The sequence below is a fragment of the Salmo salar genome, chromosome 15, assembly GCF_965601325.2.
Source record: "Salmo salar chromosome 15, fSalSal1, whole genome shotgun sequence".
Taxonomy (NCBI): domain Eukaryota; kingdom Metazoa; phylum Chordata; class Actinopteri; order Salmoniformes; family Salmonidae; genus Salmo; species Salmo salar.
The window spans coordinates 80,789,954-80,814,446 of NC_138305.1; the positions used below are offsets into that span (position 1 = coordinate 80,789,954).

The following is a 24,493-nucleotide window of genomic DNA, read 5'->3' on the forward strand; positions in this document are numbered from 1 at the left end:
CCCCTCCCTGGCCCTGCTCTTTAGACTGAGCGTCTCCCTGTCCCACTGACGCTTCACTAGGAATATATTTCAGGATGTTGACTGGACTGCTTGACGACTGTTGGGCTATTTTCAAACACCCCACACACAGTTCATCCATCGAGTCACACGCACACGAAAATGCATGCACAGACACACCCACACAAACTAACACAAAAAGACACACACAAGCTCACATGCTCACACGCACGTGCACACACACACACCCATACACACATACTTTTCTGCTGTGCTGTCAGAACCTGGCCTCGTTGACCTCCTAGTTGACCTTTGGGTTCGTTTCCAGATTTAGCGGCTGTAGGGCCCCATGTCAGGTCAACCGTTTTGGACTACAGGAGAGAGAGGCACTGCTAACATATTCCCCCAAAAGATCATCTCTCTAAGTGTTTTTTCAACATTGTTACTCCTTTTAATTAAACATTGACTGTTGAGCTGCAGGTGGGCTAGCAGCAGCTTTAGTTGGGCTCTGTTTTGGTCTCAGGATTAAAACGTAGGCTTACTTCCTCTCTTGATGTCCTTTTCCTGTACTGATTAGAGTTTGTGGTAATGTCGTAGAAAGAGAGAGAGAGAGAGAGAGAGAGAGAGAGAGAGAGTGATTTGTTTTCTAAGACAGAGGAGTGATCTGTCTAGCGAAACCATCGTCTTTCTTTCTTCACTCTAAGTGACTCTGCAATAACACCGCCCAGCTGTGATGTTGTTTCCTTTCCTTAACCTCCTCTCCCTCCTCTCTTCTCCAGCCCTGGCATATGCCACCGCCCGGGAGCCAGACCACGCCCACGGCTGTACCCATGGCAGCTGTTACCCGGCAACAGGAGACCTGTTGGTGGGCCGTGAGAAGAGCCTGAAGGCATCATCTACATGCGGCTCCAGGAAGAAAGACCCCTACTGCATCGTCAGTCACTTACAGGTGTGTGTGTGTGTGTGTGTGTGTGTGTGTGTGGGGTCTCTAACATCCTCTCACTCCCCCTACCTCCCTCTGTCCTGAGCTTCTGTTTGACCTCTGACCTGTGTCACCTCTGACCCCTGTAGGATGAGAAGAAATGTTTCCAGTGTGACTCTCGCCGCCCATATGATCCTGACTACAACACCATCAGTCACCGCATTGAGAACGTCATCACCACGTTCAAACCACACCGCAAGAAGTCATGGTGGCAGTCAGAGAATGGTGAGAATTGAGATTGTGTTCATTGCAATTATATCCATGTTTAAATAGCGAACCTTTGATTTTATGAGAAGCAGTGTTAAAACAGATTTGTCCTCTACTTGTGCCCCCTGCCTTCGGTTACATGACATACCCCCAACATGCAGCTGTCAGTCGTATGAACTCATACAGAATCCATATCATCCGTATTATTAGAGGCCTAATCTTGGTTACTACTATTAATAACAGGTCTGTTCAGAGACCGAGAAAGAGAGGGGGGAGTGGAAGAGGGAGAGACCATGAGTGGAGCATAAAAGGAAGCAGTAGTGAGAGGGTGAGATATGGGGGAGAGAGATGGGGCCGACGATCCTGGAAGCCACAGTGCGTCATTACAGTGAGTTCTGGTAGCTCTGTTCTGAAGGGCCTTCAAAGCCCAGAGGTCCACGGCCTCCATCACACTAAATCACCCTCTGTACTCTGTAGTAGCCTCTGCCTGGACCAGACCCAGACCAGCCACAGGCCCACAGCTGTTTGTATGGGGATAATAACAGAGCAGGCTGTACCCTGGCACACCAACAAAGGGAGGAACGAGAAAGAGAAGAGAGGAAAGGAGGGTGGGGAGGGAGGGAAGGGGTCAGAGGAAGAGTGGGAGCCGGAGAGAAAGAGTGAGAGAAAGAGTGAGAGGGTGTAAATTGAGGGAGGGATAGAAAATGAGATTTGGAGAATGGATTTCAAGACACCAGCTGAGCAATTCCCCTTCATTGGTAATACAGAGCCCACATCACTGCAAACAAAAGTCCCATTTCAGGTCTATTTCTGAGTGATTGACTACTGTGGACCAGTATAACACTGCCTGTACTCTATGTCGAACACTGAGAGGTGGGGGACAGGAAACAGTCACTATTTTTACTCCCGGTCTCCATGGTGTTTCTAGCAGGGCTTTAGAGTATGTGACATGGAGCACAGTGGGCTGCTTGTCCTACATGTGTGTAGACCACTGTCCCTGTGTCCCTCTGGTGTGAGGCCCCTTCCTTCACTTAGTTCCTTAAGGGCTTGGAGTGGAAGGCTAGGTTGGGTGGGTACCTTATCCACTGTTCTGTAGAGCAGCTCGGGCCAATTCTACTCTGTTTGAAGTGGTACCAAGTAGGCTACTAGAAGGATGTGCGAGTGGGTTGGTTCCGTTAGTGGAGTGTACCAGTTACTAATTGCTCTCCGTTAGCCAAGCCTCACAACAGCAGTGATGGGAGAAACAAAAATGTAACTATTTGGTGTGTCTCCTCTCCCACTCTACAGTTCTATCTCTCTTTCCCTTTCTTTTCCCTTTCCCTCTCTTTCCTTCTCTCTCCTCCTCATTCTCCCTCTCTTTCTCTCCCTCTCCTCCAACTTGACTCCTTGGCTCTAGCACACCCTGCCTCTCCTTTCCTCTGCCTCTGTTTCCTCTGCCTCCGGTTCCTTCCTTGATTAGCCTTTCATTAAGGAGTGCAGGTTATGGTTCACAGCCTACAGCACAGACTCACAGACCCAATGGCCGAAATCCAGTTTGACCTCTTACTCACTAGTGTGTCTCTGTGTGTATTTACACTATATGTGTGTCAGGTTGGTTTATCCTTGTATGAATCTTCAGAAGATTTGTGAGACTCTCTCTCTGTTATTTCCAGAGACTTTTTTATTTTATTGTGTTACTTTTCCACAGGCCTGGCTCCCATCACACCACACCACAGCCTGCCTGAGGGGTAGATAGCTAGTGATGTTAATGTTGAGGTGCCAACCCGGAAGATGTACTCTGTCATTACCTCTCTCATTTTTTCATGTGCTGAGTTATGGATTTTACTGTTGTCTTCCTGCTGTTTGTGTTCACTTCAGACTACATTTGGAGATGGGTAAAGGATCCTCAAAGCACTTAGCTTTATGAGCATGTGTTTTGGGTGTTTTCAGAGATTTTCCTTTGAACTACGTTGTGGCATATAGACATTTCTGATGGGACTTTTTACTCTGGTTATTATGTTATTTATATGGTGTAGCAGTTAAATGTTCCAACTGCTAGAAGGGGACATGCTCCCTGAGCATAAGGCAGAACCCCCTACACTACTATTGGAACTTAAGACTTTTTCTCTACCAATTCATTGTTAATAATGGACCAACTCAAGTGGTTCTTAAGGATGGATCATGCTCAGGAAGTGTGTGGGATTACCCATGTTGACGACCACATCGCCAGCCAAGACGAGAATGCTTTTTCCTGTTCAGATGCCATTACTCAAGCCAAGGGACGGACAGGGGTTTCCCTCACAGCTGGTAGTTGAGTTATCACTGGTGAAAACATGGGTTTGCATTTCCTGTAACAGACAGATTGACAGGTTGATTGAGTGCATACATTTTAGATTCAATAGCAACAACATAAAGATTGACATGCCCTCTCTCATCCTTTCTCTCTCTCTCTCCCTCTCTTCCTCCATCCCTCTCGTTTTGTCTTCAGGAAAGCCTGATGTCTTCATTCAGCTGGACCTTGAGGCAGAATTCCATTTTACTCATCTTATCATGATCTTCAAGGTTAGACACAGAGCACTTAGTAAACCATAGACCAGGGGTCTCCAACTTTTTCTACCATGAGAGCTACTTAAAAAATGAAACATGTCACGAGCTACGGGTCTTTAGTGTACAAGAGAAAGTAGTGCACTGTGTTTTCTGTCAATATACCTGGTAAAATAATGGTTAATAAACAACTAAGGGGGCCCTATAAAATCTGTTATTTTTTCCCAAAATTGTTTTTTCCCCCCAAATTATGTTTTGTTTTGTTTTTCATTACAGTTATTCATAGAGAAACAGCGAAATTGGATGTTCTGAGTTGTTGTCAATGCTTAAATCACATCAGAATACTTTTTTGGGGGTCTAATTCCCCTTTTTTCCATTTCTGTCAACCCACAAGTTGGTTATCATATCAACTGGCTACACATGGAGTGATGGACAAACGCCTGCACCACACAGACAGAAAGAGGCAATATTGCTGGAAATTAATTGGCAGATATTGTGTTAGGTTTGTCTTTTTAAGCCAATAGTGGCTAACCAGGGGTGGGATAATGTCAATGCTCAGTTGGTTAGGTAGTAGCTGGAAGCTCGCGGTGTCGGGATACTTGTGAGATTTGTTTATGACAGTTTGTGGTGGAACACGTGAAAATTGCATGTACTTTCAGAATTGTTTGACGAGCTACTCATAGGTGGTAGCTCACGATCAACCTGTTGGAGACCCCTGCCTTAAACAGTGTGTCAAATGTTCCGTGTCTTCAAATGAGCAGCTACACACGTCACATATCACACCCCTCTCCTGGCACACAGACGTTTCGCCCAGCAGCCATGGTGATTGAGCGATCGGCAGATTTTGGACGTAACTGGCAGGTGTACCGCTACTTTGCCTACGACTGTGCCTCGATCTTCCCCGGGGTATCCAAGGGACCCCTGCGCAAAGTTGACGACGTCATCTGTGAGTCGCGCTACTCTGACATCGAGCCGTCCACAGAGGGAGAGGTGAGTCTGATTGGCTAGGGATAAATCCCTCTTCCCTTAGACCACAAGACATTGGAAAGATGTTGAAAATACTTATTTTTGGTTGAAAATACAATTTTGTTTGAATAGACATTGAAAATATGTATTTTCAATGTGTTGTGCTCACTAGGTTACTACAGTTGTATACACACATTAAAATGGCATTCAACCACCTGTCCTGTCCCTTTTCTTCCTCCAGGCGATCTACAGAGTTCTGGACCCTGCCATCCACATTGAGGATCCCTACAGCCCCAACATTCAGAGTAAGATACACTCACCAGTCACCACAACTAGCAACCACTTCCCCCCATGTTAAGCCAAACTCACATCGCTGACATGATACAGAAACTGCCACCCTACCGTATAATTTCAGTACAGTACAACACCTAAACAGAATGGCACATGACAGTCTGCACTCTGAAGCCTAGCGGGATGTGAAAACCAGCTGCTCTCTCTCCCCCACACAAGCTGTCCCTTCTATTTTGACTGGCATGACTTCACTGTTTTCCCAGGAGTAAGAGCAGCCTCCCTAAGTAGTGACAGGGGAGGTTCTGTTCCTAATAAAACCAAGGTATGGATTGACCCTGACCCTTTAACTGGATGTTCCATGTTGTCCAGACACACACTCTGAATGAGTAGCTAGCACATTGCCATGCTCATTACTTCTCTCCACTTGTTTAAGGGAGACTTAGACTATGTCACTCATTAGTGCACCCTCATGGTACATCTAATGGGAGCTCTCAAATCAAATCAAATTGTATTTGTCACATGCACCGAATACAACAGGTGTAGACCTTACCGTGAAATTCTTACTTACGAGCCCTTAACCAACAATGCAGTTAAGAAAAGTGTTAAGTAAAAAATAAAAAAAATAGATAAGTAAAAAAAAATATATAGAGAAAAATAAATAATTAAAGAGCAACAGTAAAATAACAGTAGCGAGGCTATATACAGGGGGTACTGGTACAGAGTCAATGTGCGGGGTCACAGGTTCGTCGAGGTAATTGAGGTAATATGTACACGTAGGTTGAGGTAATGTAATGAATACTTGGGGAGAAAAAGGTGTAGAGCCACGCGCAGAGCGCAGCAGATATTTATTAAGCCTTCACAAAAGGCAGGAATCGTGGTCACAGGCAGGCAATGGTCAAACACAGGTAGGCGATGGTCAAACACAGGCAGGCAATGGTCAAACACAGGCAGGCAATGGTCAAACACAGGCAGGCAATGGTCAAACACAGGTAGGCAATGGTCAAACACAGGCAGGCAATGGTCAAACACAGGCAGGCAATGGTCAAACACAGGCAGGCAATGGTCAAACACAGGTAGGCAATGGTCAAACACAGGTAGGCGATGGTCAAACACAGGTAGGCAATGGTCAAACACAGGCAGGCAATGGTCAAACACAGGTAGGCGATGGTCAAACACAGGTAGGCAATGGTCAAACACAGGCAGGCAATGGTCAAACACAGGCAGGCAATGGTCAAACACAGGTAGGCAATGGTCAAACACAGGCAGGCAATGGTCAAACACAGGCAGGCAATGGTCAAACACAGGCAGGCAATGGTCAAACACAGGCAGGCAATGGTCAAACACAGGCAGGCAATGGTCAAACACAGGCAGGCAGTCAAAAACAATACCTCACAACTATACTAACAGAAAGAACTGAACTAAATAAGGAGCTGATGAAACCAGGTGAGAAACGAACACAGGTGAAGTCAATTAACAAAAATGAAAGACCGGGCTACGTTCCAGAACACAAAGAAACAGGGCTACGTTCCAGAACACAAAGAAACAGGGCTAAGTTCAGGAACACAAAGAAACAGGGCTACGTTCCAGAACACAAAGAAACAGGGCTACGTTCCAGAACACAAAGAAACAGGGCTAAGTTCAGGAACACAAAGAAACAGGGCTACGTTCCAGAACACAAAGAAACAGGGCTATGTTCCAGAACACAAAGAAACAGGGCTACGTTCCAGAACACAAAGAAACAGGGCTACGTTCCAGAACACAAAGAAACAGGGCTACGTTCAGGAACACAAAGAAACAGGGCTACGTTCCAGAACACAAAGAAACAGGGCTAAGTTCAGGAACACAAAGAAACAGGGCTACGTTCCAGAACACAAAGAAACAGGGCTACGTTCAAGAACACAAAGAAAATGAACACAAGGTTGACTAAGAAAAGAAAAGCAGAACCTTACAGGTAAAGTGACTATGTATAAATAAAGAGCTCTCACTCTCTATGGGCTTTAGCCCGGGTTTGACAGAGAGACACATTTTGAGGCGTTTAGTAATTAAAGTGCTGAAACCTGATGTGTTCCTGCTGTAAAGGAGGCAGTGGAATCTGCTAGCGTGTCACAGAATATCAACATGGAGGGAGGATGTCTGAGAGGAGGGCGTTAAAATGAAGCCTGCCTGTCAGGGGTGAATACCGTTACAGAATGCCTATGATTTAGTTTAAGCACTTTCCCATGCAGAGCTCCTCCACAGCTAGAGAGTTTAAAGATGGATGGCTCTGTCCTGATCGAGGCAATCCTGTCAGGGAAGTTGGGGGAGCTGTTAGCAGGAGGTACATTAGTATGTTAATAATAACAATGAAATGACTTTACCAGTGGCTTGACTGATACTCATAAGAGTTGGACATGGCATATTGTGGCCCTGGCAACAGCCTGATATTCCCCAAAATCCTGTGGAACAGTGGAACTTATTGTCCCACTGGTTTGTGAGAAAGGAAGTGGTGTTTTGCTTGTCAAGGTCTAGAGAACAGGCCTCTTCTGTGTGTGAGAAAGGATACACTCAGATAATAGAGGCCAGGAGTACTGATAGGGCCCGGATTTGAGGCTGCTCTGCCGCTCTCCCCTCTCTCTCATTTTCAGTGTAGATGAATGTTACAGAGGAACTCTGCACGAATCTCTTTCTATGTTCTTCTCTAACTTTAATTGAATGAAACAATAACTCCTGCACTGTATGTGAGTCAAATGAAGGTAGGTAATGGAAGTAACCACACAAAGAATACTAAGTGTTTCGTACAGTGAAGGTAGCCACCCCAAAACACTGCTTTTTCGCTTAGAGGTGTGACTTGTTCGCCATTTGTTTGTGTTGAAACACTGTGTTCAAGTGGAGAGAGAGAGTGCTGATTGATTCCACATGCTGTCTGCAGCGCATCTCTCTCTGGTCTGTAGGGGTAAGATGAGCCATTAGGGAAAATCCGTTTTTTTGGACCTAACTTGCTTTCCACTCTTCCATGTGGTTTCTTCCTTCACAGACTCCATGAAGTGATGACCTCTTCATAAATATTTGGTCAAATGATACATTTTGTGTATCGTTTCCTAGTGAACAGCTGGAACGTGACTGACAGCAGGGAATGTTCTGTGCACAGTAGCAACCTACCGCCCCTCTGTGAGAGTTTATCAAGTGTGCGTCCCAAATGGCACCCTATTCTCTTTCTAGTGCACTACTGTTGACCAGGGCCCACAAGGCCATAAGGCTCTGGTCAAAAGTAGTGCACTATATAGGAAATAGGGTACCATTTGGGACGCAGCTCAAGTCTCCTAACATCACCCTCCATGCCCCTTTCAGTCCCCCCTTATTTTCACCCCTCCTCTCCAGGTCCCCCCCCCCCCCGGCCCCCTTCAGCGATGTCATGCTCGGCTGGCCTTGACTTCTTCCTTTTACGGGGGAGAGTGTCTCTGCTTATGTCTGTGGTGGGGGTTAGGGTTAATGGTGTGACTGGAACCTTTCCTTTTTCCTTTGAAGTATTCATTTGGACGTTCAAATAGCTTGTTGTATATCTCCTAATCTCTCTGCCCCCCCCTTCCTCTCTTCTCTTGCATCCTGAAGACCAGCTGAAGATCACTAACCTGCGCGTGAACTTCACCAAGCTGCACACTCTGGGAGATAACCTGCTGGACTCCCGCGTGGAGATCAAGGAGAAGTACTACTACGCCATGTACGAGCTGGTCGTCCGCGGCAACTGCTTCTGCTATGGCCACGCCTCCGAGTGTGCCCCCATCGATGGGATCAAGGATGAGGAGGGCATGGTGAGCAAGGGACACAGAACTGCCCTTAGTTGTACGGAGGAAGACTCCCCTATATAGATTGCTGTGTATGAAAGCAGAGGCATCTGTGCAGAGGGGAGTTAGAATGGGAGGTTTTGTTTAGAATTCTCTGTGATTTGTGTAATTCAGCCTCCCTGTCCCCCAGGTCCATGGGAGGTGTGTCTGCAAGCACAACACGAAGGGTCTGAACTGTGAGCTGTGTGATGACTTCCATAGTGACATGCCCTGGAGACCGGCTGAGGGACGCAACTCCAACGCCTGCAAGAGTGAGTGGTGGTGTACCACAGGATAACAAGAAACGTTTCTTACTCCTCTCCTAACATCACTGATTATTATTATGGACTCACCAGTCATAAGTCATAACCAAAGGAATGAGAATCTTGATTATGGTGTTAGTATCTATACCCTCGGTCTCTCACAGAATGCAACTGTAACGGTCACTCCAGCCAGTGTCACTTTGACATGGCGGTGTACCTGGCCACGGGCAATGCCGGCGGTGGCGTCTGTGACCACTGTCTCCACAACACCATGGGACGCAACTGTGAGATGTGTAAACCATTTTACTACAAGGACCTCAGTAGGGACATCAGAGACCCCGGGGTCTGTACTGGTGAGTAGAGGGCGTCGACCGCTTCTCAGAACTGGGGCACAGGAACTGTTGTGTGTATTTCTCACATTATCGTACTGTGTATGAGTGATGGCATAGGTATGTACATGTACAGGTTATTTTCACGTTTGAAACCCTGGTATTACTTTATGTCCATTAGATGTGAGTGTGTGTACACGTTTTCTAGGTAGTACGTGCTACTGTATGGTTATGGTTGTTAAGTTTAACAGGATGTTTGTTGTCTTCCTTCTACCAGCCTGTGACTGTGATCCTGATGGTTCCCTGAACGGGGGCATCTGTGACGGGCATGATGAGCCGTCCCTGGGCATGATCGCTGGGCAGTGCCGCTGTAAGGACCACGTGGAAGGGCATCGCTGTGACAAATGCAAGTCTGGCTTCTTTGGCCTGAGTGCAGCAAACCCCCGTGGCTGCCAACGTGAGTGGAGAGGAGCACAATCGTGAATCATTCTGACAAATTGAACTGATTGTAGTCCAAATGACCCTCATTTTGTGTGGTTGTTATGTTAGATATTTTGGAGCAATCTTTTGTTAATCTCTCTCAGCGCTTTGAAAGAAATTCATGTGCCACATTTCTGTGTTCCCATGCCCCCATAATTCCTGCTCTGCCCCCCTCAGCCTGCCAGTGTGACCCCAGGGGTACTGTGTCAGAGAGCCCAAAATGTGACCCTGTGAGCGGGGACTGCTTCTGCAAGCGACTGGTCACCGGACGCAGCTGTGACCAGTGTCTGGTAAGGCTCCAGGAGAGCCTCCCTCTTCGAACCATAACACACAGAGATTCTCTCTCTCTCTCTCTCTCTCTCTCTCTCTCTCTCTCTCTCGCTCTTTCCATTCATTCATTCATTCATTCATTCATTCATTCATTCATACGTACATACATACATGCACCCTCCCGAAGAGTCATAGGTGTTTCTGAGTCATTCACATCCCCCTGTCACTCACATAACTTCCTTGCCGTGCCAGTAACAATACCCATGTATTTAAAGCCCTGCTTGGGGCTTCATATCTAAATGTAGTCTAGGGTTGTCAGGCCTCTCCGGTTGGTGTAGGTTACAGCATGCTAAAAATGGTCAGCTGTAGTCCAGACTAAGTGGATCCTAAACTCTCATAAGCTGCATAAAGGCTTGTTTTAAAGTCAAGAACAGACAACCACTATTTTGCACCCATAACTTAAGCTCTACCAGCCTGTACTTTGATAAGCAGCATGTATCTACAGTATGTCATTTTGGAGCTAGAAACACCTGGTTGAGGTATCTGAGTAGTTACCTATGATGTAAGGTCCAGTTACCCTGGCTGATGTAGTAGGTAGTCAGGAATGTCATCTGTCTGGTGCTAACAGCTGTCTGTCTGTCTGCCCACAGCCAGAACACTGGGCACTGAGTCACGACCTGAATGGCTGCAGAGACTGTGACTGTGATGTGGGCGGAGCCACAGATAACCAGTGAGTGACAGCGTGGCCACGGGAAGATGTTTTGGGTTGGGGGGTGCTGTCGACGGGTTACATGCTTACTGCATAGATTTCTTATGTGTCTTCCCCAGCTGCTCAATGGAGAATGGGCAGTGCCGCTGTCGTAGTCATATGATGGGCCGTCAATGTACCCAGGTGGAGTCTGCGTGGTACTTCATGGCTCTGGACCACTATACTTATGAGGCTGAGCTGGCCATATTGGGACAGGTAACTACTACTTCTTATAGATAAGACTGGGGTGGACCCTTATTTGCATTGTTTGTACTGTATATGTTTGACTTTGTGTGAATGCTTGATGGTATTTGTGTGTCTCTCCAGGGCTGCAGTGTGGAGCAGAGGGAGCACCAGCCTGGGCGCCCTGCCACCTGGACTGGCACTGGGTTTGCCAAGGTCCCAGAGGGCAGCAGCCTGGAGTTCTCCATCAACAACATCCCCTACTCCATGGAGTACGACCTCCTAATCCGCTATGAGCCACAGGTTAGTGCCTAGTCACACACATACTAGGCTTGGGCGGTATTCAGATGTTCATATCGTCATACCGTCCTTCTCTCATACCAGGATTTACGCTGTTAGCAGCATAGCACACACGGGGGCGGTAAAACGCAAGTAAAGCCCTTGGGCCTCTATTACCAGAATGCTAACAAAATTTGCACAATACGAATAGCGAAATCACATAGATGCTAAATGCTAACGAGCGAAAACGAACATAAACAAATTGCAAAGATAGGCAAATCCAGCTCACAAAGTTATACAAGCATAGCTAGTAGTAGTGTGGACATTTACAAGAGAAAGTGAATGAGAGAAATTGCAATAGCCCCACAACATGATGCTGCCACCCCAACAGTGCTTCACGGTTGGGATGGTGTTCTTCGGCTTGCAAGCTTCCCCCTTTTTCCTCCAAACATAATGAATGCAAACATAACGATGGTCAAACAGTTCTATTTTTCTTTCATCAGACCAGAGGACATTTCTCCAAAAAGTACAATCTTTGTCTCCATGTGCAGTTGAAAACCGTAGTCTGTCTTTTTTATGGCGATTTTGGAGCAGTGGCTTCTTTCTTGCTGAGCGGCCTTTCAGGTTATGTCGATCTAGGACTCGTTTTACTGTGGATATAGATATTTTTGTACCTGTTTCCTCCAGCATCTTCACAGGGTCCTTTGCTGTTGTTCTGGGATTGATTTGCACTTTTCGCACCAGAGTACGTTCATCTCTAGGAGACAGAACGCGTCTCCTTCCTGAGCGGTATGACGGCAGTGTAGTCCCATGTTGTTTATACTTGCGTACTATTGTTTGTACAGATGAACATGGTACCTTCAGGCATTTGGAAATTGCTCACAAGGATGAACCAGACTTGTGGAGGTCTACAATTTTTTTTCTGAGGTCTTGGCTGATTTCTTTTGATTTTCCCATGATGTCAAGCAAAGAGGCACTGAGTTTGAAGGTAGGCCTTGAAATACATCCACAGGTAAACCTCCAATTGACTCAAATTATGTCAATTAGTCTATCAGAAGCTTCTAAAGCCATGACATAATTTTCTTGAATTTCCCAAGCTGTTTAAAAGCACTGTCAACTTAGTGTATGTACATTTCTGACCCACTGGAATGGTGAGACAGTGAATTATAAGTGAAATAATCTGTCTGTAAACAATTGTTGGAAAAATTACTTTGGACAAAAGCATCTGCAAAATTGTATATATTATATTATTTTACTCTAAAACATTTTTAGAATGGGTGTCATGCACGAAGTAGATGTCCTAACCGACTTGCCAAAACCATAGTTTGTTAACCAGAATTTTGTGGAGTAGTTGAAAAACAAGTTTTAATGACTCCAACCTAAGCGTATGTAAACTTCCAACTTCAACTGTATATACGTACACACACACACACACACACACACACACACACACACACACACACACACACACACACACACACACACACACACACACACACACACACACACACACACACACACACACACACACACACACACACACACTCCCCAGTGTGTAACTGTATATGACTGTTATTGTGTTGTGTGTGTGTGTGTTGTGTAGATGCCACGGGACTGGGGGGAGGTCCGTGTGACGATCATTCGGCCAGGGCCCATTCCCACCAGCAGCCCATGTGGAAACACCATCCCTGCAGACGACATGCTCACTGTATCCCTGCCTGCAGGTTCCCGGTGAGAAACTCACACACACCTCACCATGGAATATACAGTGCCCTTGTGTCTGGCTCAGGTGACAGTGATACACTTGCGTAATTGGATGTTACTACATGGTGGATTTTCTTAAAAGTTAGTATTTTCCTGTGTGTGGTGTGTGTGTTTGCTGCAGGTTTGTCGTGCTGCCTACACCTGTATGCATGGAGAGAGGAGTGAGCTACTCTCTTCGCTTTGAGTTCAGTCGCTATCTGGATGGGAACAGTATTCTCATTCTTGGTACAACCGCTGCCAACATTCTTGTGGACTCTGTGAGTATCAAGACTCAACAAATTGAGCCTCCCGAGTGGTGCAGAGGTCTAAGGCGCCACAACAGCCGGGGGTTCGATCCGAGGCTGTGTCACAGCTGGCCGTGACTGGTAGCCGATAGGGCGACACACAATTGCCCCACTGTCGTCTGGGTTAGGGGAAGGTTTGGCTGGGGGGCTTTCCTTGGCTCATCGTGCTCTAGCGACTCCTTGTGGCGGCCCGGGCACCTGCAAGCTGACCTCAGTCGTCAGTTGAACAGTGTTTCCTCTGACACATTGGTGCGTCTAGCTTCCGGGTTAAGTGAGCAGTGTGTTAAGAAGCAGCGCGGCTTGGCAGGTCATGTTTCGGAGGACACATGACTTGACCTTCGCCTCTTCTGAGCCCGTTGGGGAGTTGCAGTGATGTGACAAGATTGTAACTATGAATTAAAAAAGGGCAACAATTGCAAAGTAAATTATATCAAATTTTAAGAAACTTACTTAACAAATTATGCTTGTCTGCACATCTCTCTCTCTCTTTAGCCTTCCCTGTAGCTCAGTTGGTAGAGCATGGTGTTTGCAACACCAGGGTTGTGGGTTCGATTCCCACGGGGGGCCAGCACAGAAAAAAATGTATGAAATTGTATGAAATGTATGCATTCACTACTGTAAGTCGCTCTGGATAAGAGCGTCTGCTAAATGACTAAAATGTAAATGTAAATGTTTATCTCTCTCCCTCTCTCTCTCTGTCTAATTGTGTTCTTCTTATGCAATCTGACTAATACTCCTCCCTGCTTCCTCTCCAGATCTCCCTGATCCCTCGTTACTCCTCCCTGGAGATGTTCATTGGCGGTGACCCCGCCTCCATCGCTAGGAAGCAGAGCTACGAGCGCTACCGCTGCCACGAGGGGGCCAAGAGCGTGACACGCTCCCAGATCAGCAACGTCTGTGCCAAACTCATCACCAGCATGTCAGCCATCATTAACAATGGAGCCCTGCGTAAGTCATTCCAGGGGTACACATAATCACGATCTGCTATCATCAAGGATGCCTGGTAATTATTTTCACAATGAAATGAAAACGTTTTCATCACGTCTTTCTTCTTCACAGCTTGCCAGTGTGACCCCCAGGGCTCAGTCAGCTCAGTGTGTGACACGCACGGAGGTCAGTGTCGCTGTAGGCCAAACGTGATTGGACTTCGCTGTGACCAGTGTGCTCCTGGAACGTACGGCTTTGGACCTGCAGGATGTAAAGGTTAGTGTCGTAACCCCAGTCAACCGCACAAAGAGTAATGGCAAAACTCCTGGTGTTATCCTGTAAGGTACACAAATAGTTTATTTTGCAAAGGTGCATTGGACTGTACAGTCTGTCTATCCCACTTATGTGAACAGCTGTACTGGTGGCGCCCCCTGCTGCCTCATTACCTACTGACCCACTCCTCTCTTGATTTATACTTTCCAATAAATCTCCCTCCCTCCATTCCCCCTCTCTCTAGCATGTGAGTGCAATCTGGAAGGTGCGGTCACTCGGTCGTGTGACCAGTTGACTGGGCAGTGCCCGTGTCGCCCGGGTGCGTTCGGCCAGCGGTGCGATGGCTGCCAGGCAGGACACTGGGGCTTCCCCAACTGTAAGCGATGCCTGTGTAATGGACATGCTGAGGAGTGCCACCAGAGGACCGGAGCTTGTCTCAACTGCAGGGACAACACTGGAGGGGACAAATGTGACAGGTTAGGATTCACCACGGGGACAGTGGGGAATCTTGAATAAGAATTAAGGTAGTTAATGTAATGTTATTGACAAGCATACTGCTATTGCTGTATTTCAAGGTGTGTCAACGGTTACTACGGCAACCCAGTGTTGGGCACAGGTATGGGTAACCAATGTCGGCCCTGCCCTTGCCCAGATGGCCCAAACAGCGGACGCCACTTCGCTGCCTCCTGTTACCAGGACAACCGCAACAGACAGGTGGTCTGCAACTGTAACCAAGGATACACAGGTACAACCCACGCCTCCATTTCTCCATTGAGGTGTCTTCTCTCTCTCCTTACTGTTCTTCCTCCTCTTCTTCAGCCAGGCAAGCGGACGAAGAACAGTTTGATCATGTCTGCATGAATGAGCAGATGCTTCCTAGGGTTGATGATGTACTGTGAAAGAGGATCTGTTAGTGTGATTTAACTCAGCGAAATGTCCATGGTGTGATATTCCAAGTGCTTTGCCATGGTGGGTCTTTTGGTGAGCCAAATAGACACTTCTCTTATAGAACGTTTATCCTACCAGGATAAATGTGGAATGATAATGTGTGTTGTTTCCTCCCTTACCCAACTTGGCACAGGGGGGATGGTTAAGCGCTCCGAGGGTTCTTTCAAGCGTGAGTAGTGATGATGGTGACCCCCTCCCCCCCCCCCTTTCCCCCTGCCACCTGCATGGCTTCAGCACCCCACCCATCTATGGTGCTGTGCCACAGTGCACTCCTGCCTCAGAGTAGATGGAGCTCCCAAGAACTGACCAAGAATCAGTTTCGACTGATTGTATAACACAAATAACTGACACTGAGTCTGGGTCAACTTCTACAGTGTCTCCTGTGTATAACAACTATAATGTTATACTGGGCACATACAGTCAGAGCTTGTTACTCCTGCTGGCTCACACAGGCACTAAGCAGGCAGACAGTCAACCAGCTGAAAACAACAGAATCTCTGCCACGCTGCATCTTGCCTTGTGATTCTCTGCCTCTGTTGCAGACACAAAAGACAGTAACAGGTATATCAGTCATAGTAGACAAGCTGAAGCTGTGAGAATCCGCCAACCTATTGTACATTCACATCCACTGTGAGCCTGTGGCAGAAAGACAAACAAGCATTCTGCTTACTCTGCTTCAGACAGCTTTGCTGCAATGAGCTCAATATGATGTGCTTTACTGTAAACCTCCTTACCATCAACAGCCCCTTCTATGTGGCATATCCTTTTATTCAATATATTTTGTTTGCTCCTCAAAGACACAAAGAAACAAAGACAAAAAAACAAAGACACAATGAATCACCTAAACACAAAATAATAGTATCACAATGCCCCTTTATCAATCAGTGAGGAAATCTTGTCCGTTAAATGAGGAAATCCTATGTTTTGTTCCACTATGGGTTAGAATACAGTACTTCCCTTTTTTTTGTCCAGCTAACGGCTGCAGGGGGAAGAGTATGCTGGAGAGACCACAAGACCAGCAGCTGTAAGTTGTCTGTCAGACCCAAAAGTCAGCCCCCTCCCACACCAGCATACTCTGCCCCCTGCAGCCGTCAGCTGGACTCAAAAATGGCAAGTATGTCTCCCTTCCTCTGAATCCATCTTAAGAAGATATGGGCCCTTTGTGAGAAAAGCTAATTGTTCACGATGTCTGCCGAAAGACTGAACATAATCCACTTTGCAACAGTGTGATCACAGAGATCCTCACTAATCACTGTTAATCTCCTGGGTAACCAACTCCCTTTTAACCCAAGATATAATAGCATTGCACAATGATAAAATATCAAAACGAATTAAGTTTATAACATGATGTGTACAGTTTGAGTAACATTCTGATAACTACTTTACTGATAGTCACTGAGGTAGGTTTCACACACAGCACATGACTCTCTGTCTGCAGAAGCTGTCACGCTGTAACCGTCTCGCTTAAGTCCACTGGAAAACAGTTTGGAAATACTTGGAAATACCAAGTCATTTTTCTCCATCACCCAGCCAGTAAATATCTCAATCTCAACATGAGATGTTCCACTTAACTACTCTTTTTTTTCAAAAATGTCACACCTTCTCCCTCAACCTTTTTTCCTATTGGTCACAGGTTCCCGGTGTGAGCAGTGCGCCCCTGGTTACTACGGTAACCCCTCCCAGCCAGGTGGGCGGTGCCAGCCGTGCAGGTGCAGTAATAACATTGACATGTCAGACCTGGATGCGTGTGACCGGCGGACAGGAGAGTGTAAGAAGTGTCTCTACAACACAGAGGGACCGGACTGTGGTGTGTGCAAGAGCGGTTACTATGGAGACGCCTCGCGACGCAACTGCAGAAGTGAGTCTCTGTTGACACATCCTCTTCACACACCAGAAAACTTAAGAACCATTCATTTTAGGAATGTTGCATTGAAACTGTATGTGTCATGCACCCTAGTAAAGGTTCAATCTATTCTCTTCTGTATGCTTCCCCAGAGTGCACCTGTAGCTTCCTGGGCACAGAGCATACCCAGTGTACAGCGCGGGATGAGTGTGTCTGCCAGCGTGCCACGGGGCAGTGCCAGTGTTTACCCAACACCATCGGCCTGACATGTGACCACTGTAAGCCCAACTACTGGAACCTGGCTAGTGGGCAGGGCTGTGAGGCCTGCGGCTGTGACCCCAACAACGCTGTCAACTCGGCCTGCAACGAGGTGTGTGTGTATGTGTGTGTGGTTCCATTATCAAATCAAATTTTATTGGTCACATACACATGGTTAGCAGATGTTATTGTGAGTGTAGCGAAATGCATTACTAAGGTGCTTTATGAGACAGACCTCTTCTGTGACCTCATGCTCATGTTTGACCTCCCTGTGCCCCAGTTCACTGGAAAGTGTCAGTGTCGTGATGGATTCGGTGGAAAGACCTGCACAGACTGCCAAGAGAACTACTGGGGAGACCCCAGGATCCAGTGCAGAGGTCAGCATTAATGTCATGGAACGTGGTATTCATGAGTCATGGAACATGTTATTAATGAGTCATGGAACATGTTATTCATGAGTCATGGAACGTGTTATTCATGAGTCATAGAACGTGTTATTCATGAGTCATGGAACGTGTTATTCATAAGTCATGGAACGTGTTATTCATGAGTCACGGAACGTGTTATTCATAAGTCAATGACCAATGCAAACAGGATGCACCTGAGCTCAATTTCGAGTCTCATAGCAAAGAGTATGAATACCTTATTTACATAAGTATTATTATTTTCATTTTTTTTATAAATTAGCAAAATTTCGAAAAACATGTTTTCGCTTTGTCATTATGGGGTATTGTGTGTAGAATGGTGAGGAAAATGTTTTATTTAATCAATTTTAGAATAAGGCTGTAACGTAACAAAATGTGGAAAAAGTCAAGGGGTCTGAATACTGAATGCACTGTATACTAACAATCCCTCACTTTCTCTCTATCTCTCTCAGCCTGTGACTGTGACCCCCGGGGCATAGAGACATCCCAGTGTGACCAGAAGTCAGGCCACTGTGTGTGTCAGCAGGGGGTGTCGGGCGTGCGTTGTGACCAGTGTGCCCGGGGCTTCTCAGGCCAGTTCCCTAACTGCCAGCCCTGCCATCTGTGCTTTGGGGACTGGGACCGGGTGGTGCAGGACCTGGCTGTCCGAACCAAGACCCTGTCGGAGCGGGCTCAAGAGATCCAGACCACGGGCCTGACTGGAGCCTATGAGAAGGCCTTCAGAGACCTGGAGAAGAAGCTGGCACAGGCCCAGGGCATCGTCAATACCCGCAACACCACCGCAGAGGCAGTCAGCACCCTGATGGAGCTCATTGAAGACCTCAGGTACAAGGCATACACACAGACACTGTATTATACTGTACATAACAATACACATACATAGATAGACTTTCAGTCTGCATAAAGATTCACCATAAATATGCCTCTCCTCCAGTTTTGGAGTTTAACTGTAATTTCCTGTCCCTTTCTCCTGCAGGTCTCAGATAGGTGAGACCACAGACACACTGAATCGTCTAGAGGGAGACCTGACCAGTGTGCAGAACAGCAATGTTGAGGCCAGTAATGAGCTCAGTGCTCTGGAGAGAGAGGCCAAACAGCTAAACCTGACCTCAGATCAGCTCCACCGTCAACTAGACATCCTCAAGAACTCCAACTTCCTGGGTGAGCAGAGACTTCCTTTCCCCCTTCCAACATAGGGTTTCTGGGATAAATAGTGCCCTAATGACTTATGTTATTAATGTTTTTTGTAGAAATACTTTAAAAATATTAGTTAATTGTAGTATTAAATATGTTCTTATCATTATTTGGCACTCTCTTTCCTCCAGGTGCATATGACAGCATCCGCAGCTCCTATAACAAGTCCCGTGACGCAGAGCGGCGAGCCAACCAGTCAACCACCACCACGCCCAGCACTGTTAGCCAATCAGCAGACACACGCCGCAAGACAGAACGCCTCATCTCTGCCAAGAAAGATGACTTCAACCGTAAGAACGCTGCCAACAAGCGAGCCCTGGGGGACCTCAATACCAAGGCTCAAACCCTGGACATGAAGAAGATCAACGAGAAGGTGAAGCATGCATCATCTGTCTGATTGTATTAAACCCCTTAAACAGCACAAGACCAGAAGAAGAGTTCAGGCAAAGTAATAAACAAATGTAGTAATCTGATACATGTTCCACCCCCACCCCCTTTGATCAGGTCTGTGGGACCCCTGGCGATGCCCCCTGTGCAGAGAGCCTTTGCGGAGGAGCAGGTTGCCGTGACGATGAGGGGAACAGGCACTGCGGAGGCCTGAACTGCAACGGTGCCGTAGCGATGGCAGATAACGCTCTGGAGAGGTCCAAGCACACAGAGAAAGAGCTGAACAAAGCCATGGGGGAGGTAGAGGAGCTCTTCCACAAGGTCAGTTACAATAAGTGTACCTAAACCAACACTGTCTTGACAGGAAATGGAGACCTGCTAAATCTATTGCGGCATGCCACTAATGCATACAGCTGTATGACCTACAGCATGAGGGTACTTGATAACAGTTATCCCTGATTCTGATGGCTTCTCAGGTTGCAGATGCCAAGACCAAGGCGGAGGAGGCGAAGAGTAAAGCCCAGGCAGCTCTGGACAAGGCCACCAACACCAAGAACAAGGTGGAGCGCTCCAACAATGACCTGCGGGACCTCATCAAGCAGATCCGGGACTTCCTCATGCGTGAGTTGGCTAAAGTGAAAGAAAATTCAGATGTTCGAGGAAAAGTAAGTTCCTTGTCTACATGGGACCATAAAAGCAATTTATCTTAAACTCAGGATCATCATCATGATCAGCATCATCACTAAGTGTTAACTTCCCAATCAACATCAAAAATATCTGTGCTGATCTGAATAGCCATCTCCTTGCAGAGGAGGGTGCTGATCCAGACAGCATTGAGACAGTTGCCAACCGTGTCCTGGAGCTGTCCATCCCAGCCTCACCACAGCAGATCAGACACCTGGCAGAGGAGATCAAGGACCGGGTCCGAAGCCTCTCCAACGTAGACGCCATTCTGCAACAGACACAGGACGATGTGCGCAAAGCAGAGCAGCTGCTGCAGGAGGCCAAGAAGGCCAGGTGTGTGTGTGTGTGTGTGTGTGTGCCTTGTATGTAGAGGGTTATACACTGAAGGTACAAAACATTTCCATGACAAAGACTGACCAGGGGGGATCTAGGTGAAAGCTATGATCCCTTATTGATGTCACTTGTTAAATCCACTTCAATCATTGTAGATGAAGGGAAGGAGACAGGTTAAAGAAGGATTTTTAAACCTTGAGACAATTGAGACATGGATTGTGTATGTGTGTCATTCAGAGAGTGAATGGGCAAGACAAAAGATTTAAGTGCCTTTGAATGGTAGTAAGTGCTGCAACTGCAACGGTTCCACGTGTGTATCAAGAATGGTCCACCACCCAACATGGGCCAACATCCCTGTGAAATGCTTTTGACACCTTATAAAGTCCATGCCCCGACGAATTGTGCTGTTCTGGGGGAAAAAGGGGCGGGGTGCAACTCAATCTTAGGAAGGTGTTCTTAATGTTTTGTACACTCAGTGTAGATTATAGCCGTGTCAAGTCAAAGGAAATGGTCCAGCAGAGCAAGATGCTCCTGATTCTAACATGTGTTTCCGTTATGTAGGAATCGGGCAGAGGGGGTGAAATCCACAGCAGAGACGGTAAAACAGGCACTTGAGGATGCTAAGAAGGCCCAGGCCGCAGCAGAGAAGGCCATACAGCGGGCTCGGGCTGACATTGGTGAAACGGAGGATCGACTAGCACAGGTACTCAAGTGTGTGGACACCATCTGCATGCAGTTTTATGTGATGAAGGGATCAAAAGGTAATACATTCCTGATGTTTTCCCTGCTTTTAGATCGAGTCTGAGACCTCCAGCAGTGAACATGACCTAAATGATGCCATGAACCGCATGGGCAACCTAGGTCGGGAGATTAATGCTCTGAAGCTCAAACGTGCCCACAACAGCGTGGCAGCAGCTCGAGCTGAGGAGACAGCCACTATGGCACGGGACAAAGCCAATGAGGCCAAGCAGGTGTGTGTGTGTGTGTGTGTGTGTGTGTGTGTGTGTGTGTGTGTGTGTGTGTGTGTGTGTGTGTTGTTTGTTGGTGTATATTTGTGACTGTCATACCGTGTCTCTTACTGATTATGCGGTCTTCTTTCTCTCAGATTTTAGATGGCGAGCTGATGGATAAGTATCACACAGTGCAGGAGTTAGTGGACACGAAAGCCAAGACCGTCGAGGAGGCGAAGAAGAAAGCAGAGCGCCTAAGAGATGAGGCCAAAGAGCTACTGAAGGACGCCCAGAACAAGCTCCAGAGACTAGCAGGTGTGTAAGAGGGAACTGGGCCGCCTTTGTTTTAAAGCAGCATTACTTTTGATTTTCACACGCTAAACCTTGGAGAATAGCGAAGGCAACATTGCCCTCGTGTGGTTAAAAAGTGTCACTCTATTGTCTGAATTTGTCTGATTGTGGTGTACTTCGACCAGAGACCAAAATGTAGGTCTGTCAGCCAGTCCTGGTTATTCTAAGATGAAACATTAAAATATAAACTTGACATACGTTATATCCACAGAGCTAGAGAAAGACTATGAAGAGAACCAGAAAACGTTGGAGGGCAAAGCCCAGCAGTTGGACGGCCTAGAAGACAAGATGAAGGCTATCCTCAACAACATCAACAAACAGATCCAGATCTACAACACCTGTCAGTAACAGCCAGGACCTGGCTGGTCAAACCAACAGTGACAGACACTATATGAAACTACCACTGTTTCACTCTGCTGACCCTGTACACTATGCACCTCGCCATGGCGGTGCCTGTCCGACTACACTGTGTAACCGTGCCTTTTTGATTGTGAGATTTCACACAACTAATATAACATTGTGTGGCCACATTGTGTATTACTGTGTGACTTTCAACTGAAGGATAGAAGTGCCTCCACATGACATTTCAATTAAAATGTGTAAATGTGTGCATGCAAAATACTGAAATTTGCACATGATGTTTGGCCCAAAACTCAGATCACCACCCCAGAACACTGCCACATTCATAATATAAAGAATGCCCACAAAAAATACGTATGAATACATTGTTCTGGATAAACAAACAATGAATAAAAGTTGTGTACCCTACCCACTGGATGAAAGGTCACTTTGACATCGTTTCTGATATCTCTCCTGGCTCAATGATGAATGAATGTGCTCATTAAACCCCATTTACATTAAGTGGTTTGTATTCTTTTTTGTAATGGACAGAACTGTTTTGGGGTTACCTGAAAATACACATGAAAAAACATTTCCACCCTCCATTCGAGAAACTGAAATTGTGTGACTATAACATCGCTGCACATAATAAACATACATTGCCATGGTGGGGAGAGAGGTATGGATCCCCTGAGGAGAAGATGTCAACAAATGTCATGTTATATTAAATATCCCCTTATAATAACCTCCCTATAATAATCCTGTGTCACGGCGAAAAGCATTTAAACGATTGTTTGCGGACCACCGTGACAGAAGAAGAATAATGTGTTAGTAATCGCAAGCCCTGCTTGCATAGCCGCCTGTAGAACCAACCAAGAAAACCTTGATCACATGGTGAGGGTTTGGTTTGGTAGCTACAGTGCTGCCTTCAGGAAGTGGCTGCTCTTCAGAGTGGATTTCGTTTTGGACTGTTTTTGTTCCTAAACAAAGTGCGAGTCATTGCGCGGGGGCCGGTAAAGTAGGTTGACTCAATTGATAGATTTGTTGTCATTTACGTCCTATTTATTTGCTTTATATATTCGGTATATATAAGAGATGGGTCCTGGATAACGAGAATTTTCGAGAAACACCGGAGTACGGGGTTTCGATTGCAAGCAGGGATGAGCAGAGGCCCGCGGCTGTTTCAAGAAGCTTAGCGAGGACTGAAGAAGTAACGTTACGGACTCACCGGCATTGTGCCCAAAGACCCCGAGACCATACTCCAAATTATACACGTTTTGTAAGTAGTCCGCCACAATTGCTATTTTTATTTATTATAACAAGGCATGAGGTGATATTGTCAATATGCATTGTTTGTCTAGCTTGTCAACATAACACACGTTAGTTATCTTTTAGTTTGTTAGCTAGCTAACTGTTGTTAGCTTAGCTAACGTTAAACTGTTAGTTGAGTAACGTTAACTAGCTACGTTGGCTAGTAACGTCGTTAGTCGACTCACGTTACATTGTCAATTGAGCTATTCCTGTCATTAATGACATGAGAGAAATCACATGTTCACATTTTTAATGTTGCATTGTCTGATTATTGAACAACTTGGTTTGCCAATGATCATTGACAGCCAAGTAACTTATTTTAGTATGCTAGATAGCTAACGTGATGTAGCTACAGTAGCTAGCTGACTTGCCGCAGCAACATGACGCCATTACATTGAGGATAAAGAGGCTGTGGCAGAAATGTACATCAAGGGGTAACGTTAACCAGGGAGCTAGCTATAGCCAAATGCAATTTGTAAAGTTAAACATAACTAGCTACTTAAAGATATTGTAGTTAGCCAGCATTGTACCAAAAAGGTAGAGATTTGCTAGCCACATTGACTAACATTAACAATTCAGGGAGAACATTCAAGACATTTAACGTTAGCTAGATACCACAGTTAATTTCACAAATTGTTGGGGTGTTTAATTTGTAGCTAAATTAGACAGCCACCACCAATCGGTTTAGCTTTCTAGTAGCTAGATAATACTAACTAATCCTGATTAATTTTACCCTTGCTAGATTACGGAGACATTAATTTATAGATCAAATCAAAATGAAATCAAATGTTATGTCACATGCGCCAAAATACAACAGGTGTAGCCATATAGTGAAATGCTTACTTACAAGCCCTAACCAAAAATGCAGTAAAAAAATAAGAATCAGAAGAAAAAAAAGTAACAA

The 24,493-nt window shown here is 46.2% G+C and overlaps 2 protein-coding genes across 10 annotated transcripts in view; both read left to right on the forward strand.

Annotated features, from left to right (window-relative positions):
* lamb2 (laminin, beta 2 (laminin S)) overlaps positions 1 to 22,800 on the forward strand; it is a 45,134-nt gene extending 22,334 nt beyond the window's left edge. Inside the window, exons 3-35 of one of the 2 annotated variants that reach the window (XM_014145938.3) lie at positions 777 to 946; positions 1,069 to 1,204; positions 3,654 to 3,727; positions 4,511 to 4,699; positions 4,917 to 4,980; positions 8,555 to 8,754; positions 8,918 to 9,038; positions 9,194 to 9,382; positions 9,636 to 9,815; positions 10,016 to 10,128; positions 10,759 to 10,838; positions 10,937 to 11,072; positions 11,184 to 11,342; positions 12,922 to 13,049; positions 13,204 to 13,339; positions 14,122 to 14,314; positions 14,426 to 14,569; positions 14,811 to 15,042; positions 15,142 to 15,311; positions 15,648 to 15,683; positions 17,148 to 17,372; positions 17,510 to 17,727; positions 17,896 to 17,992; positions 18,493 to 18,865; positions 19,017 to 19,201; positions 19,366 to 19,607; positions 19,739 to 19,942; positions 20,098 to 20,242; positions 20,431 to 20,638; positions 21,200 to 21,341; positions 21,433 to 21,609; positions 21,744 to 21,903; positions 22,151 to 22,800. In XM_014145938.3, coding sequence (XP_014001413.2) covers positions 777 to 946; positions 1,069 to 1,204; positions 3,654 to 3,727; positions 4,511 to 4,699; positions 4,917 to 4,980; positions 8,555 to 8,754; positions 8,918 to 9,038; positions 9,194 to 9,382; positions 9,636 to 9,815; positions 10,016 to 10,128; positions 10,759 to 10,838; positions 10,937 to 11,072; positions 11,184 to 11,342; positions 12,922 to 13,049; positions 13,204 to 13,339; positions 14,122 to 14,314; positions 14,426 to 14,569; positions 14,811 to 15,042; positions 15,142 to 15,311; positions 15,648 to 15,683; positions 17,148 to 17,372; positions 17,510 to 17,727; positions 17,896 to 17,992; positions 18,493 to 18,865; positions 19,017 to 19,201; positions 19,366 to 19,607; positions 19,739 to 19,942; positions 20,098 to 20,242; positions 20,431 to 20,638; positions 21,200 to 21,341; positions 21,433 to 21,609; positions 21,744 to 21,903; positions 22,151 to 22,287 — 5,363 coding nt within the window. In that variant the 3' untranslated portion in view covers positions 22,288 to 22,800. The remainder of the gene's footprint in view (positions 1 to 776; positions 947 to 1,068; positions 1,205 to 3,653; positions 3,728 to 4,510; positions 4,700 to 4,916; positions 4,981 to 8,554; positions 8,755 to 8,917; positions 9,039 to 9,193; positions 9,383 to 9,635; positions 9,816 to 10,015; positions 10,129 to 10,758; positions 10,839 to 10,936; positions 11,073 to 11,183; positions 11,343 to 12,921; positions 13,050 to 13,203; positions 13,340 to 14,121; positions 14,315 to 14,425; positions 14,570 to 14,810; positions 15,043 to 15,141; positions 15,312 to 15,647; positions 15,684 to 17,147; positions 17,373 to 17,509; positions 17,728 to 17,895; positions 17,993 to 18,492; positions 18,866 to 19,016; positions 19,202 to 19,365; positions 19,608 to 19,738; positions 19,943 to 20,097; positions 20,243 to 20,430; positions 20,639 to 21,199; positions 21,342 to 21,432; positions 21,610 to 21,743; positions 21,904 to 22,150) is intronic. The other variant, XM_014145940.3, reaches the window with a different exon arrangement.
* Positions 22,801 to 23,133: 333 nt separating this feature from the next.
* The window catches only part of usp19 (ubiquitin specific peptidase 19), a 38,247-nt gene continuing 36,887 nt past the window's right edge, over positions 23,134 to 24,493 (forward strand). For 2 of the 8 annotated variants that reach the window (XM_014145936.3, XM_045696093.2), the window contains exon 1: positions 23,156 to 23,557. The gene's annotated coding sequence lies outside the window, so the exon portion shown is untranslated. Of the gene's footprint in view, positions 23,558 to 24,493 lie in introns of all 8 variants that reach the window. The other 6 variants (XM_014145931.3, XM_014145930.3, XM_014145932.3 and 3 more) reach the window with 6 other exon arrangements.